The 18446-nt window shown below is 40.1% G+C and overlaps 2 protein-coding genes across 4 annotated transcripts in view; one reads left to right on the top strand and one right to left on the bottom strand.

The window, feature by feature from the left end:
* The window catches only part of LOC133524581 (uncharacterized), a 33441-nt gene extending 28262 nt beyond the window's left edge, over positions 1 to 5179 (top strand). Inside the window, exons 29-30 of the mRNA XM_061860663.1 lie at positions 1310 to 1483; positions 2823 to 5179. Of these exons, the coding sequence (XP_061716647.1) occupies positions 1310 to 1483; positions 2823 to 2951 (303 nt within the window). The 3' untranslated portion in view covers positions 2952 to 5179. The remainder of the gene's footprint in view (positions 1 to 1309; positions 1484 to 2822) is intronic.
* The window catches only part of LOC133524613 (ras-related protein Ral-a), a 42691-nt gene continuing 29416 nt past the window's right edge, over positions 5172 to 18446 (bottom strand). For 2 of the 3 annotated variants that reach the window (XM_061860749.1, XM_061860747.1), the window contains exons 5-6: positions 17126 to 17300; positions 5172 to 6500 (exon numbers count right to left, since the gene is read on the bottom strand). In XM_061860749.1, the coding sequence (XP_061716733.1) occupies positions 6381 to 6500; positions 17126 to 17300 (295 nt within the window). In that variant the 3' untranslated portion in view covers positions 5172 to 6380. Of the gene's footprint in view, positions 6501 to 7944; positions 14480 to 17125; positions 17301 to 18446 lie in introns of those variants that run through there. The other variant, XM_061860748.1, reaches the window with a different exon arrangement.

Below are 18446 nucleotides of genomic sequence, written 5' to 3'. Positions count from 1 at the left end.
CTAATCCAATCGTACAAGGCATACTTTCTAATTAGGTACCATTTGATTGGTTACGAGCATCTCTAGGCCGGTGGACATTGATGATTTTACTGCATTATGAACGCGAACGAGCTATAGATAGCAAATACTCTTACTTATATGCAGTTGTTTTATTTGTATAACTTAAGCATTGATTCTTTGTAAAGGTCCTACGAACCAGATAACAACGATTCCTTTAAAATGGTCCTTCGAATCGGTTAGCATTGATCCCTCGAATGGGTCAGCATTGCACCTTAGAATTAGTTTTTCGAACTGGAGAGCTTTGATCCTTATATCGTTCCTTTATTATTATTATTTATTATTATTAAACCGGATATCATTGATCCTAAGTGGTTCTTCAAACCAGGAAAGCATTTAATGGTCCCTCAACTGGATAGCATTGCTCCTTAGAATTGATCCTTGTAACCGGATCCTTGATCCTTTAAACTGGACAGCGTTTACTCTGCGTGCTTTTGGTCCATGGTCCTTCGAACATATTTTACTTTTATGATATAAGCTAACCAGCCCACGAATCGCCTGATGGTAAGCGATTACCGTTGCCCATGGAAATGAGCAACACCGGAGTGGTTGTAAGTGCGTTGCCGGCCTTTAAGATAAGTTTGAAAGTCGTATCGGTCCGGTAATACCGCAGGTTCATAATATAAATATTAATAATACATATTTAGATAGATTGGCTGTGCATAGATGGGTGTTGGTGCCTACACTTATGTATGGTAGCGAAAGTTTGGTATGGCAGAAGAAACATCAGAGTCAAGTGAATGCAGTGGAAATGAGAGCGTTGAGAAGTGTGTGTGGTGTAAAATTACAAGATAGAATTAGGAACAGTGTGATAAGGGAAAAGTGTGGACTGAACGAAGACGTAGTGACAAAAATTGAGAAAGGTACGTTGAGATGGTTTGGACACGTGGAAAGAATGAGTGAAAGAAGGTTAACAAAGATAGTGTATAAGGGAGAAGTAGAAAAGGGAGCTGGAAGGGGTAGATAGACCTCGGCGGACTTTCACTGATCAAATCGGGGAAATCCTGAAGAAAGGCCAGGTCAAGAGCACCCTAAACCGACGAGCGTGTATGAGGAATGTCATGAAAGTGAAGGAAGCGAAAGAGGTATGTCAGGATCGTAGCAAGTGGAAATCCGTGGTCTCTGCCTACCCCTTAGGGAAATAGGCGTGATTATATGTATGTATGTATTTAGATACAGTTCATAATATACTGCGTTTGGACACGGAGTGCCATATTCCAGAATTTTGCCTTTATTCCTTGTGCGTGTTCAGGTGATCCGCTGCGCGTGGCTAGGCTCCGTTCGTGCACTGTCCCAACAGTCCACCAGTATAGCGGCGTGCTGCGGCCGCTGCGCGCGCCGCACGCGCCCGCACCAGCCCTGCGACCGCTGCCACGCGAGGGGCAAGGCCAGGTCCGCACCCGACCTGTGTGCTGTGTGCCACCAGGTGAGACAGCAGCACAGTCTGCCCCGCTCCCCCAGCAGCCACCAGCATCACGCGCCCGCACCAGCCCTGCGACCGCTGCCACGCGAGGGGCAAGGCCAGGTCCGCACCCGACCTGTGTGCTGTGTGCCACCAGGTGAGACAGCAGCACAGTCTGCCCCGCTCCCCCAGCAGCCACCAGCATCACGCGCCCGCACCAGCCCTGCGACCGCTGCCACGCGAGGGGCAAGGCCAGGTCCGCACCCGACCTGTGTGCTGTGTGCCACCAGGTGAGACAGCAGCACAGTCTGCCCCGCTCCCCCAGCAGCCACCAGCATCACGCGCCCGCACCAGCCCTGCGACCGCTGCCACGCGAGGGGCAAGGCCAGGTCCGCACCCGACCTGTGTGCTGTGTGCCACCAGGTGAGACAGCAGCACAGTCTGCCCCGCTCCCCCAGCAGCCACCAGCATCACGCGCCCGCACCAGCCCTGCGACCGCTGCCACGCGAGGGGCAAGGCCAGGTCCGCACCCGACCTGTGTGCTGTGTGCCACCAGGTGAGACAGCAGCACAGTCTGCCCCGCTCCCCCAGCAGCCACCAGCATCACGCGCCCGCACCAGCCCTGCGACCGCTGCCACGCGAGGGGCAAGGCCAGGTCCGCACCCGACCTGTGTGCTGTGTGCCACCAGGTGAGACAGCAGCACAGTCTGCCCCGCTCCCCCAGCAGCCACCAGCATCACGCGCCCGCACCAGCCCTGCGACCGCTGCCACGCGAGGGGCAAGGCCAGGTCCGCACCCGACCTGTGTGCTGTGTGCCACCAGGTGAGACAGCAGCACAGTCTGCCCCGCTCCCCCAGCAGCCACCAGCATCACGCGCTCGCACCAGCCCTGCGACCGCTGCCACGCGAGGGGCAAGGCCAGGTCCGCACCCGACCTGTGTGCTGTGTGCCACCAGGTGAGACAGCAGCACAGTCTGCCCCGCTCCCCCAGCAGCCACCGGCATCACGCGCCCGCACCAGCCCTGCGACCGCTGCCACGCGAGGGGCAAGGCCAGGTCCGCACCCGACCTGTGTGCTGTGTGCCACCAGGTGAGACAGCAGCACAGTCTGCCCCGCTCCCCCAGCAGCCACCAGCATCACGCGCCCGCACCAGCCCTGCGACCGCTGCCACGCGAGGGGCAAGGCCAAAATATTACCCGGCCCCGGCCCGCACGTTAAAATGACATTCGAATATAAATGTCACTTGAATGTTATTTTGTCTCACTTATCTTAAATCGCATTTTGCTCACTGTTTTTAAGCAGCAAATTACCCTTGTTCCAGCTGCTGGCGTGAAAAAGTATTATTTCCCCTTCTGTATCGGCAGGTGGTCCGCGGACTATACGCATGGTGCCAGGGCTGCGCCCACGGCGGCCACCTGGCGCACATGCGGCGCTGGATGGACGCGCACCGCCTGTGCCCCGCCGGCTGCGGCCACCAGTGCCAGCTGGGCTGAACTGTTCTACAATGCCATGGGAATTCAACATTCACTGTTCTCAGCGATATTTCTGCTCAGAACAAAGAGGCCAATTTGAACTTACATTTTGATATCAAAATGATGTCACTTTATTATTAACGCTCGTATTTGTTCGTTCATGTATTGACGAGCGCGACGTGAAATATAGGGCGGATTGGCCGCTAGGGCTCATATGTACTGCGTACATTAAAACGGCATGCTTAGAACTTTGTTGATCAGAAACTGTCACACGCATAATATCTAAACGTACGACATAAATATCTAGTTCTTAGCTCGAAGTTTGTTTGGTGGTGTCTGGTTGTCTCAATTCCATTTTGTTGTTACTTAAAACGGCCATTCTACATTTTGTTGTTACATACATTTTTGACACTTTCGTGAAATGCATATTATACAATACTTCGCCATTACTTCCATTTTATGTTTTTGACAGAAAAAGAGGTTTAATTAGGCTATTAATCCCGATTACTTTATTCAATAAATAAGTACGACAAATATTCTTAATCACAGTAACTCAGTGGTCCTTGACTGTCTTCCGATTCGTATGAAAATAAGACATTTACTGCGATACCACCTTTTTATGTTAATAAACATTAATATATGAATTTTGGTCAACAAATTCCTATTATTTGGTTCAGGTACAATTTGGGACTACAATCTTTATCCACGAATTCAATTTCTATCTTAATTTTTCTGGCAATGAGGTTTTTGTAAAAAAATATTGAAAACTCGATTCTCGCAGATAATGATGTTTTGGGTTCTTTCAACTCAATCGCTAGCTCCTTTCAATCTATAAAAATATATGAAAATTGTAGTTTCCACTACGTCACGCACATACAAGTGAACAATTTTTCATACTAAATCGTGACGTAATGGAATTAACATTTTGGGACATCTTTTTTTAATGGTAGGCAATCCATTGGGGCGTTTTCTAAAAGCATTCCAATGCAGTCGATTCTGAGTAGAAGCAGCTCAAGAATGTCCAGATTTGTCAGAATCTGGTTTTAAAATTTCATTTTAGAATACGCCCCAATGGATTAATGGTCAAAAGTAGAATGACCCATAAGCTTATTAATTATTCGTCTAACTAGATGCATGCCAAGTCTCATACTTTCTGCCAAACGGCACTAGAAGCCAAAATAAAACACACGATTGCTCACACACAATAACTAATCATACCCACCACCGTCCCGGAGTCATTTTTGCAGTATCGAATTTGGAACCTAGTACAAAATTCAATTTAATTTTGTTCTTTTAAAAGGACATTGGGACTTTAGTGGATAAAATCAGCAATCTTGGTGCTGTTATTAAGTAATTTTACTTTATTCCATTAACTTTGTGGAGAAGTGGAAGCTTTCGTGTATTATTTAATAATATCAAAGTTAAATGGTGCTCAAAAATGAACTCTATCACTTTGGCAATATAGTTGTTTTCAGATAGTGGACTAGTCACATCCTAGTCTTGGTTTATTAGTTGTATTTTCTATTTACGTGTAAATAATTAGCGGCAGTTAATAGTAAAAAACCGTGATTTCATCATTCAATACAACAACACATACAATACAGTATTGCTGCAATGTTCTGCCGCCAAAGAGCAGCACTATCACATCACATAAACCATAGAGTAACTTATACCTTAAACGGTTTTTTGAGAAGTGTTTACTGTGGCATTGATGCATCAAAGCGGTTTGTTTACAGAGGTCTACCGCGAAAGTCGAAATTTCGTTATCTGGCCTCTTTATCGCTCGATTATGCAAGAGTGATAGCAATGCCGGCTTTAGAGGTCTGGAAGCCTCGGGCAATAAAGGAGTGGAGGCCCCCTGGCCCCAAATTATTTTCCAAATAAAATGGTAAATTTTCTGAAGTCTATTGTGGGGGCCCCTGTTTTGTGGAGGCCCCGGGGCTGTAGCCCCGGTTGCCCTCCCCTAAATCCGGCCCTGAGTGATAGAGAGGCAAATAACGAAATTTCGATTTTCGTGTTTCGTGGTAAGCTCTTAGAATGTGGTAGTGGCGCCCTCTACGCACAGTTTTACTTAATATCCCCTATTTGTGTTAAATATTGTTAAAATGAACCTGTAAATAAGATCACACCGCTGTTATAATATATAAATAAATAAGTAAGAAAAGACGTAAATAAGTGTTTTACATATGTCAATTATTTGTACATACTTTTATAAAGGAATAAATAAATCATACGACAATGTTCATAAATAGTTTTATTAACATATTTACACTTCTTATACATATAAAATTGCTCTAACATTCTTGCCAATGACTGATTTGGGTGAATCAATTTGTTAGTGTCACTCGTTGCCATGGTTATGATTAGTTGTCCAGGGGACAAAAGTTTACTGATTTTATGGTACTTAAATGTATCAAACTTGCGTTTTTGTGGTCGTTATAACCAATGTCCATAATGGGCCCCCTACTAAGCATGTTAATAGAACGGCATACAACGTCTCTTCAAACAAACTGTGCCACTGTTGTCCCTTGGACAACGGGACAGGATAACAAAACAAAAAAGTTGATTCACCCAATTATCAAGTAATTCTAATTCTGTAAAATATAAAATACAAAACATAATCGCGGGATCTGTCATGTTTAATGGTAATAGTTATGTATTAGAAAAAAGTATCCAAATCGTTAACGTTCGTAATGTCCACAGAAAAGACGCTGATTTTCGTGAACGTTTTAATCCTACTGGGTTGAGCATTTTCTATTGGATATGAAAAACGGTTTTCAAAAAGTTAACTAGGATCAGAAATCGCTAAGCGGGAAACGTAATCGGAAATTTTTCCACAATTAAAACGAAATTTTACTTTGCTAATCCGCAAAAAGATAACTTGCTAAATAATCAGTGCCATGCCCGTTATATTTACTTGCGTATTTTTACATGCAATTAATTATTAATTTAATTCATTTATTTTTGTCGATTGACTAGCACGTTATCTTTCGCAGATTAGCATAGTAATATTTTTGTTTTAATTAGAATGGATTTCCGCCTATTCAATATTTATTTCACACGCTCTTTGCAATCGTTACTTTGAGTGCTTCAATGTTGGAGCGCGTATAACCTATCTATATTCAATGATATTATATAACTATAGATAGGTTATATTACTGGTACATAAGGACACAAAAATACTTCCATATTTATTTTTATCTGGTATTTTTGATTAATTATCGCATACCATTCATCTTTGTTATACTCGTAGTTAAACATGCTTGTATCTTTCTCTTTCAGCGAGCAGTATCTCGTTAGCACGTGCACATTTTTTGCTTGCCTAGGCGCGACTAAAGTACAAAGTAAGCCCTTCAATTTTAGAACGCCTATAACCTATCTTGAGTTATAATATCATTGTCTATCGTTATAATACTATTGTATCGGACCGGACTGGACATTTCGTCGGATTCAGCAGATGACACAACACTGTTTATGGCAGGCGCAATTCCTCCTAGATTTTGGCTGCGGTAGCTCCTCCTCGATCCCAGCTTTCTGCCGCGAGAGGTCCCGAATCAGAGTTAAGAATACCTGTGAGTTAAAAGAATGAAGCAAATTGAAGTATTTTTGTCTGCGAGGCCAAAATATTATAAAGAAAACTAGAAGGTCATATTTTGCTGATGCTGGGTAGTGTGGAAAGAAACTTGAAAATTGAAGTAGATCTCGCTGTATACGGTCCCATAGATTATGTGATTATTTATTCAATAAATAAATTAAAAAGTCTATAGGTGCAATATTATGAGACACTTTGCACATTGTCTCCCTTGACTATGTCCAGTCATGTCTAAAAATATCACACGTAGTCTATGGGCAATAAGTTCGTGTACACATATTTTTGGCACTTTTTCCTTATCCATATTTTCAGACGTGACGGACACATTCATAAACTATGTCTGGAGATGAGAAGTTAAGTTTAAAGCATTTAAAGTCATTAGATTTGCTCACATTACATACCAAGCTCCAATTTTTCTCGCGTCGTTAAAATCACATAAACTGCACAATACAAACATCAAATCGGAGCCCCCAAATCACACATAAGTGTAAGGACCGAGTGGATGCTCGAGTTGCGCGTGCGGCGTGCATGTTAAACAAATGCAAACGTATAGGAGCGGCCACAGTGCACGCCCCGCCCGAGCGAGCGTCCACTCAGGCCTTACACTAAGCTTTCAAGCACGAACCATTAGGGCGTCCGCTAGCTGGCGCGGGCGCATGCATGCGGATGCCATTGTTGGTGAAATCCGTCGCACGCGTCCGCGCCAGTTAGCACCGGTCAAACTATTTTTCGTTAACCCGCTCCGTGCAACCGCGACACCTAGAGGACACCCTTACGATTTCCTATCAGTATACTAGACAAACACCATTACAAAGACGTGGTAAGTTCCCCATCGTTTTTGGACTTTACGAAATATATGATCTCAGAAGAGTTTCTTCCTGTCGACTTGTAGACCTTAGGTCAAAGCAGAAGATTGTAGGCTGTGTTATAGAAGACTTCTTCTAATGTTATATAGTTACAAAAAATTGCTAATGGAAAACAATTTTTGAATTTTAAACGGTGCTATTAAAATCATAACAGTAAAGCTAGCTATTGGATTTGAATTACTTTATTTTGAGGTCCATTAGTATTAGGTATATCTGGTAGGTACACTTAAGGCCAACATATTGAAAATTTTTACTTCGTGAGACCAAGACACGTGTTTTGTTTTTGAATTTAGAACCTTTATTATTAAATAAAGCAGAACAAATGAATTTAGAAAGCAACTAATATAATTATCACTAAGTTATACTATTATTATTACCTAATTGATTTTAATTAATCAATTTATGTTTTGTTTTAATTTATGGATATTTTTCAATTAAATAAATTTTCTCTTATATTATGTTTCTCATAGTCCAAGTCGCAGGTCAAAGTTCCCCAATCTTAATTAATATTACAAGAAATTTAATTGTCTAAGGAAAGGTATAATAATAGACGTAGTATTGCAAATCTGTATATTTCTGCTGTCTTTTCATCCATTACATCGTGTGTGCCGTACGGCATAACCACTTACCCTACCTACTCGTACGCTAGCTACAGCTATAGGAAACCACACAACAGACGCCAACCGCGCTCACTTACAAGCCTGCACAACACTTATACATATGAGGAAGTTTTATGTATTTTTTATCCAATATTGTTGTCGAATTAATTTATTCCTTAGATTTGGATAAAATTTGATCGGTTTGAAGAACTCTTCATTCTTACCGGGATACGAAATCACAACCTGTCCCGAAAAAAAAGTTTGTATTTCCTTTGAGTTACGAAAATACCATACATTTTCTTAACTCACTGGAAGTTTTTTTTAGGACATACGGTGAAATTGAACTTTAATTTTACGGAATAGGGAATTATTTTTAGACCAAATTTTATCGAAAACTGGCAAAATAAAAATCCGCCCACTTATAAACGAATCTGGCCAGTCAAACATGGCAAAATAAACTTGAACGGCTGTAGCACGGTCGCATTTTTATCACTTGTCACTATGCCTGTCACGTATGTCAGTGCGAAAGTGACAAGTGATAAGAAACCGTCCATATTAGCCCTGCAGTTAGATTGGCCATTTTACTAACACATCGTAATTTTGAAGTAAAAGGACAGATCGGTTAGCCATATTGGAGCAATCGAACTATCATATAATCTGGGATATAAACATAGGTATCCCTTTTCCAGGCCGCACCAATCTACAAGGTTTTCCCAAAAAATCCAAATATATTCCAATTAATCCAGCTTTGATGATTCATTTGAAGACAAGTAACATTTCCTGAAAGTGTAATCTAATTTGAACCTTAAATCGGAATGCTAAAGTTGAAATCCAAATGTTGCGTATGTGGTCGATAAATCGTACTATGCCTGGAAAAGGGTTAAAAGATACCTACAATTCTTTTGCCATCATTAACATAAAGATTCATACCTTTTCCAGGCACAGTACGATTTATCGACCACATACGCGCCAATAGAGTTTCAACTTTAGCATTCCTATTTAAGGTTCAAATCTGAAATTCGAGAAATGTGACTTGTCTTCAAATGTATCATCAAAGCTGGATGAATTGGAATACATTTAGATTTTGGGAAATCCATGTGGATTGGCGCGGCCTGGAAAAGGGGTAGTACAGTTGTACCGATCGATTCGTGAGAGCTGACTACATATGAGTATGAAAATATTAAGATTACGTTCCAACTCTTTCATCGACTGGCTTAGTTAGTACCTTTACAACAATGATACCTTCCTGCATTTAAGGTCTTATTCATAATGTATAAAGTATAAAACAGCAGGCGTTATAATGATAACATCGATAAGTATTGGCAGTAGCAGCGATCATCAGGCGAATTGTGGTATTATACTTATGACATCGGGAAAGGAGCGTTGGAAGATGTGCGAAAGGAGATTTTAAGATTTGTTAGACCTGTATCCCAAAAGCATAAAATTGTTGTAGTAATTCACCGAATCGCATTTCACCTTGAATGAAAAAAATATCACTGGATTTTTTTACTTGACGCACTTTTTCCCGTAGCCTTTGACATTAGTATAATTAATTTGTAGTATTTAATTTTTCGTGTAGTATGTTACCGAAGAGGCATTTCGCCGCGATCGACGTTTGTTTAGGACTCTATTTAACTTGATACGTTAATTTGATGCTTGCACTAAAATTAAGTGTTTTTTTAAACACGTTTTGTACTTGTAGGATTAAGCCTCAAGTGCTATCAAACTCATTAAAATTTTATCTATGTGACGTTGACGTTGCGTTGAATCACGTCGCCAATACAATACACGATCGAGGTGAAATGCGACTAAAGTAATAAACGATTGAGTCACAACGCGATGTTTAAATGCACGGTCGAGGTGAAATGCGACTAAAACTTATAGCCACTAGAAAAAAAAAACTATTGAGACACAATGCGAAAATTAAATATGAGATCGAGGTGAAATGCGATTCGGTGAATTACTACAACAATTTTATGATTTTAACACCAGTTACTATTGCAAAAACTGGACATTTTTTCAGGTTATTTTTACGCGATTAAGTCCGCTTTAGTTTATAGTAAAAATGATGAAAGTTGAAAACAATATAAACACCAATGGAATTGAAAAACTTGGGAAGGTTTTTACTATATTAGGAAATAGATGAATACGTTGCACAAAAAATATTGACACAATATGGCAGGTCATAATTGAGCCCGCTATTTCAGTTAGTCCTACATTTAAAAAGACGACTGAAAGTAAAATCTCTGCCAGTGAATAAGTTAGTACTTCCAACTACCAATACTCCCTTCCCGAACCCTCATTATTGCTATAAATGCCTTCTGACATCAAGTGGACGCTCTTAAAGATATTACTGTGCATTACATTATTTTTGAACCCTCCCTCCCAAAATACTGGACCACAAACATATTCCAAGGGCAACAAATAAAATAAAAAACAATTTCACAACTTTTCATTCTAATATATTATATATTTTACGCATATACGCCCTTTTTTGTAAAGTTAGAACACATTACTACAACATAAGTTATTATAGTAAAACGTTCTTATAACAACAAAAACCGATTTTGTACTATCCTTCAACACATCTTGGAAAGCGTTACGGCAGTATTTTGTGGGGACGGTTCCATAGCGTCAACGTTCGTTGATCGATTGCAAACACCCCAAGCAGGCGAACATACATACAAGTACACTAGCAATATTCTAACATTCATTTTGTAATAAAATAACGTGACATTGACAATTCCAGTTGGGTTTTAGGTGACTTCATTCAGTATTATAAATGTTCACAAACAATGTAAACTGAGTAAAAAAACTCGAAGTTACATTTGAAAGAGAACTATATATTTAACCACCCGTCGTAAAGCATAGTTTGGGAACACTTAAACATATCTGAATAAAGTACATATACATTCGAATTCTAAATTTTAATATTCATATTTCACTTAGCAATCATCTAAGTAAAATTTCACTGTATTTGGCAGGGATTGTAATAACATCATTCCTTATAATAATTAGTGTGGATACTTCAGGCGAAGGCGAGGTATACACAAAAGTCTAGTTTCTAGTAATTTATGGATTTTATTAACACATTCACAGCCAGCGACTCGCTAGGCAGGTTCTCTGTTTGTAGACGCTTTTGGCTACATATGGGTTTTCCCGTGTTATACGCGAACGTAACGCGTAGCTCGCGCTGGCAGTGAATGCGTTGAAGCATTAGACAAAAAACTTAAAGTAATGTATACACTATGTTTATTCTTAGTAGGACTTCTGTCTTAAGAAAATCATAGATATTCTTGGTCCATTCTTTGTTAAATTCGTTGTTTTTTTATTTAACTAATGTGTACCTCACCTACGCCTTCAGTCGTCTTGTGAAGCTTTACTCTATCGATTACATAATTCTCTGTGAGCATGTTACACACTCTTCTCGACTAACAATAAGCCTTATATTATTACATTTACGGTTCAAATTGCATTGACACGTATTGAAAGTATAAAACAATTGAAATTTCTAAATATTTCTAAGAGTTTTGACAGTTATCTAAACTGTCCCATTTTAACTTTATCGAGGCAACGTTCAGACACTCAATACATTTAGCACTTACTACATACAAAATAAATACAAAAAATATTTTAATAATACACTTACCGTGTATGGTGATACGAAGGTACTATTGCAAGGCGATTTTTATTTCTATGATATCTGTAAGTAATTTATTGTCTGCATAATCCCAACTTATCGCAAACTTTTCCATATTATAACCCAATCAAAGATAATTTAGGTATATTATTTGCCCGTAAAATGTATATTTTACAAATAATCAGTATGAAAAATTACTTTGATCGGGCTAGAAGCATACATTTCATCAGAGTTGCCATTTTACTGATATCTAGTAGTGGTCGAGCATTAAAAATTCATACGAATAATTTAAACATTATATAATTTAAGCAGAGTTATTAATAGTAGAGATGTAAAGTCTAAGAAAAATTTCTGCTTCGAATTTGACTGCTGACGTCTTCTTCCTCAGTCCCTCGATACTGAGGATCGTGACATCATGTCCTGTTCTGTTGAAGACCAGGTTCCTCTATAGGGTCCTATTCCTCGCCAAGTTTTAATTCCATAGGTGCAGTGATCAGAGCATACCATATAGTAGGGGAGGGCCCTGAGGTCTCGTGCCTTCAGCTTTGCCCATCATTATTGCTCTTTCCACGCTTAACACTAAGTAACTGACGTTTAAAGACCACAAAACATGGCGTCGTAAAGTACCATCAAACTCGGATGTCAAACTCGATTTTTTTCATAGACTATACTTTTTCTGCTATCAATAATTCTATTAATTTAAGTAAACCTATACCACGAGTCGAACAGCCAGCACCAATACGGGCGAAGCCTTTGCATCTAGCACAGTTGATAATACACTTTATTACAGGGGGACAGGGCTCGATATTGATTGAGACCAAATAATATCATAGTTAAGTTTAGAATATACCTTACATTTACAGGACTATGAAGTTCATTTTCATAAAAAGTCAGGGCTATATATAGTTGTACTTTTCTTTTTTTAATGGGGGATTAACTGGTTATTTTCCTTTATTGAAAATATCCCTTTCGTGAATATATTTTACATTTCAAAAGTACAAAATACCCCTCTAATTTAGGGGAAAACTCTTAAAAGAAATTCATAGTCCTAAGCAAAAAACCAGTGACGGCGGGAAGAACCAAATGTCCAACGAATCACACTTACACCAAACCTACTCCGAACAATCACTATTCACAACAAACAGTTCCACAACTTTCATCTATTCCCGTACATTTGGTAAGTATGTAGAACCTTACAAACATTATGTCAATGCAAAAGTACAAATATGCATTCACAACTATTTGTGGACACGAAGCGATACCAGACACAGCTCAGTCGGGGATTTGGGACTGTATTGGCACTAATAGAGGTCATACTAAGAGGAAAGGCGACGGCCGCTTCTCTATACAAACGTAGTCCCCATTTTCCTCTCTAGAAATTGACATTATGTTTTTTTTTTTACAGAATTTGATGTTTATTAACCATAGCTATGTCTGATTTTTTATCGATTTTTTTATTATTGTAAAAATTAGGAGCGAAAAACAGATTTCATTCATATTTTAAATGCTCCTAACTCTTATAATAATAATATGAAAAAAAAAAGAAACGTAGGGGCATAGTTGTGGTTGATATACATCGAATTGTGCCGAAATATATTCAATAATGTTAATATCTAAAGAGGAAATAAATAAATAAATAAATATTATAGGACATTATTACACGAATTGTCTAAGTCCCACAGTAAGCTCAATAAGGCTTGTGTTGAGGGTACTTATATTTTATAAATACTTAAATACATAGAAAACACCCATGACTCAGGACCAAATATCCATGCTCCTCACACGAATAAATGCCCTTACCAGGATTTGAACCCGGGACCATCGGCTTCATAGGCAGGGTCACTACCCACGAGGCCAGACCGGTCGTCCTCGGGACCATCGGCATCGGAAATGATGGCTACATTTGTTTGAAAAGACGATTCCGCACCAGTCTTCCACTTTCGTATTAAACTCTATTGATGCCATCGTCTGCACTGTTTGATTGACCATTTGAAACCTATTGCAAATACATAAGGAAGGTTTATAAATGGCCAGTTGTGTTGCTTTTATATACCGAACGTTCTACTGATAAACTTAGACGAAAAACGCATCGGTCGTTCCACGCTTGGTATAATATATGGACTTTAGGACCTATGTATGATACTATTATAACTGTGTACAATAGTTTTTTAGTTAGTTTAGATTAAACAACTTTCAGGAGAATTTTTTTTCTTGTGTGCTAATAATCATTTTAGATATTTCAAGAAGGTAAATAAAACCACTTCTCGGTTTTTCAACCTTTGAATAATTCCAGTAATTCCACGGATAGAATACGATTCAAATCTTAATTTTAATGTATCAAACATAAAAATACAACAAACATTTGCAAATCAATATCTAATCATAGGATAAACGATATGATTCAATCAGTTTAGCCTTTTGAAATACCTAAAAGTTAACGTCTGCATTAATATCTTGCATTAACAAAGCGCGTAAAATTATTGAACACCACCATATTCCAAAAATCATGTCATACATTCTGCGTCGTATTGCGAGCAAATATTATAAGTGACTTTAGAACTATAGTCTCCATCAGATGTATCGGAGCGGCCACGGTGCTTACAAATATCTGAACACCATTTTTGAGCGCCTCGACAGCTCCGATACATTTGACTGTACACGAATGAATACTTTGGGCGCCAAATATGTATACCAAACGTGCCGCCGTCAGGTACCGCCGCCCGCCGGCCCGGCCGCAGCCCTTAGAGGATGGCGCACTTGATCCTCCTCCGCTTCTTCTTCACCTCGTCGCCGGCGGCGCGCGAGTCGTCGCACTTGCGCGAGCGGATCTCGCGCATCAGGTCGAAGAACACCTGCAACACGCAACCCGTTACCGACACCGCCGACGACACAACCAAGCCACGCACATTTAATACTTGTTACATTCAGGACGCTAATCACGAACAATCTCGTACATTCACCCGCCGTTTCGTTTCTATCTTGCGCGTGGCTACTTGGCAGTTTTTTGTAAATAATGTCAATCGACCTTGATTCTCCTGAGGATCAAATGTTTATATAGGACTCATGGCATTTAAGCAACACAAAGGTCAGAAATGAGAGTTAAAGTCTGACGCTCGCACTCGACGATTGAAACGCCTCTAACAAAATGATATTGTAATGTGACGTAACATTACATTAGTCTGTCTTAAATGTATGAAAAATCAAGAAAATTGCTATATATGTACTATTTTCATGTTTCTTTTTGAAAGTAAAAAAATATTATTTTTTAGTCTTTAAATCCATTTCTTTTCTCAATATGTCTCAATATGTCTTTCTAAATTCCACTTTTTTATAATGGATGACTCATTTTCTATCCATTTAGATAAATTTTGTTATAATGTTCAACATGTGTCAGGTACCCAATTATATTGCTGTCTCGCCCACGATGCCGGCGGTCAATGACACTGTGCGAGCGGTGCAGCAACATAAAGATGCGCGTCCGATAGTGATAGGAACAGGAAGCTCAATGTACGAAATTCTTCGTGCTCGGCGTGCTCAGTTTACAAGTTTCTCGTCTCAAACGTACGATTATCGTAATGCAAGAGAAAACACGTACGATATTCGCAACTTGAGGCGATTTTTTTTCCTGAATGTAAACAGTCTTATAGGATACAATTGTTTTTGAATAGTACGAATAACTCATCAAGAAACCAAAACGAACCATACAAGAAAAGGTCTTAGAATGAGATAAGGATGTTGAACCCCAAGTGGAACGAAGAATTCTAATATGATTTGTGCGTAAAAGAAAAAACAATTTTAACCTTTTGAACGCTAAGAACACCTAAAGTCGTCATTAGTTGTCGTGCCCACAGCGCCAAGGACACCTCTAGGTGTTATGGCGGACGCTGGGAAAGCAACCTACGCACTTTCGAGTAAGGTTCACATTGGCTCCCCTGCGCCCGGGATTTTAGCGTTTGAATGATGTTTGTGTTTATGACATAAAGCGTTCAAAGGGTTAACAACTTATAATCATGTGTATACATACAAACAACATCAACAAACTCAGTACCGTTTAAACGGTGCAAACAAATAAAAAACATTAGTTGCCCCGCCACCGTACACAAACCGAAACGACTAGTCGGACAGACACGGACATAGCGAAACTATAAAGAATAAACTGAGACTTGCCGTATTTCGGTGTGTAATTTAAATGGTACTGTTTCTATTTGAAATTAACACAAATTAAAATATTTTCAAAAAGTGTTTTAATTTGTTTCTAACAGTCGTATTACATTTTCAAAGTTATAGCTTGTCCTAACACACCCTTTTATATCGTATACTAGTTGGCCCATATTTTGCTCAACATAACTGGTTCCACGGTACGAGGTCATAGGTTAGTAAATCGTGTAAAATGTAATTGCCTGTGGCGTTTTACTTGTTTTTATGTCACTATTATTATCATTTATTAACTCTGTAATTACTTTTACACTATTAAAGCACATAGGGAGCGTGCATGAACTGTAGGAGGCAGCACAGGAGCCGTCAGATTTTTGGCGCGAGGCGTAAATGTGATGTTTATTGTTCCGATGTAGCCCACAAGATGGCAGAACCTACCATGCACAGCAAAAAACGTGACGTGTAAATTTACATGTTTATTGTTCCGATTCAGGCCACAAGATGGCAGACCCTCCAACGCGCACGGTCCCTATAAATCATCATTTTAGCCTCCAGTCGCCCACTGCTGAGCATATGCCTTACCCGCGGCACTTATCCCGGAAGTGCCGTATACGAAGAGACCTATGCGTAAAATTTAATAGGGCTAGTCTCATCCAGAAGTGCCTATTATTTAGTAGGATTTATATGCTCATACTTAGCCTCCACTGTCCATTATACTGTATTTTTATGTTTTTTTTTTTTTATACTACGTCGGTGGCAAACAAGCATACGGCCCGCCTGATGGTAAGCAGCCTCCGTAGCCTATGTACGCCTGCAACTCCAGAGGAGTTACATGCGCGTTGCCGACCCTAAACCCGCCCCCCCCTCGCTGAGCTCTGGCAACCTTACTCACCCGCAGGAACACAACACTATGAGTAGGATCTAGTGTTATTTGGCTGCTGTTTTCTGTAAGATGGAGGTACTTCCCCAGTTGGGCTCTGCTCTAGATCTGGAATGACATCCACTGGCTGTGCCCTACCACACAAAGCGAGATGATATTCACAATGCCCATACCTCTCTTTTTTTGTTTACTCAAAATAATAATTCTCACTTGAGTTTTTAAGAATAAGTTTATGATTTTAGTCAATTTTGTTTTACAAATTCGTACCTTTATCAATTCCTACTTCCGTTCCGAACTTCGTTAGAAAGGGAAACATTTATTTTATATTTTAACAAACCTAGGATTGGGGTTAGTCCATGTCTTGTTGTATTATGAGTACGAGCGTTTATAAAATAACCAACAATTATCTTCGTAAAATGTATCTGTGAAAGAATGATCTTACGGAGATGTGTGTGTTAAGTACCTTGTCGACGTTGTCCCTGGTCTTGGCCGAGGTCTCGACGTAGGGCACCTGCCAGGCGGCAGCGCGCTCGCGGCAGGCGTCGAGCGGCACGCGCCGTTTCTCCGCCAGGTCCGACTTGTTGCCGACGAGCAGGAAGGGAATGTTCTCAGCGTTCTTTACGCGTAGGATTTGCTCCCTGAAATGGTAGGAGCGTTCCATGAGATCATAAACATCCGAAAATCAGTATTATATCTTTACATCCGAATACAAATCAACTATGCCCCACGGTAAGCTTAACACATTCACTGCCGGGAACCCACCTGGTGGGCGCTCGTGAACTTTGTTCAGATGCCAGAGAACCCGCTGGGCGGGTTGTTTTGTACACAGGTATAGACCACCGGTTTCTGGGGTAGTGCGCCGTTTTTTGTCTGTCAGTGAATATGTTAAAATACTTTGAGTAATATGGAACACACACTTGCTGACTGGCTTCGGCTGCATGGATACTCCTTCCCTGCCCTGCCTCGTAGGTGCAGTTATAATTTATCACAAATTATAATGTCTCACTATGGTCTCATTTTAAGAACCCTTTTAAAGCTGTATTCAGATCTTCATATTGAAAGCGCCCCTAGTAATCTTACTCGTAGTATAAAAGGATACAGTGCACATCGTAGTAAAACGTAACGCACGCAAGTAGCTAGCAAATATTTCGCAAACCGGATCATTCACCTAATTTGGACACACCTTTAGAAAAAACCCCTATCCATTGTGATAGCCCACGATGGCCTCTCTACTGACCGTATACTTAATGTAGTTGTGACTATTTTGCGTAACTGATTCACGTAAACTATATTAAACTCGGTCCGACGGTCGTGTCGCGATCTTGCGGTCAACCGCAAATTTGAGACAAGTCACCGCTGAGATATACCGTACACATTGACCGGTTTAGAATACTACGGTTACGGATCATTTCATGTCAATTGCGAACTGCTCGTGGAAATATGTCTGAACCAACACAAGTAAATTGATGCGAAAATTAACAATCAGACTGAGTGAAAATTAATGACATCACCCCATTCACGTAAAATTACTGAAATTAGTGTTTTACAGCCCTTTGAGCCTACACAAAATTGTATCACTTAAGTGGCATTTACAATATGGTTCATGACATGTATTCAGTGTAAAGCAATGTTTTTTTTTTTACTTAATATTAGGACTCTAAGCGCCAACTGCACTGCCTATACCTCTTAAAAATGCAAGTACTTTGTACAATGCCTAGGTAGACCAACACACGTTCAGCAATAAATACACTCTTCTACACGAATTACAATACAAAATTCATAAA

Source organism: Cydia pomonella, chromosome 13, assembly GCF_033807575.1.
Source record: "Cydia pomonella isolate Wapato2018A chromosome 13, ilCydPomo1, whole genome shotgun sequence".
NCBI lineage: Eukaryota > Metazoa > Arthropoda > Insecta > Lepidoptera > Tortricidae > Cydia > Cydia pomonella.
Note: the sequence above shows the minus strand (reverse complement) of the source record. Positions and strands in the feature narration are given on the sequence as shown.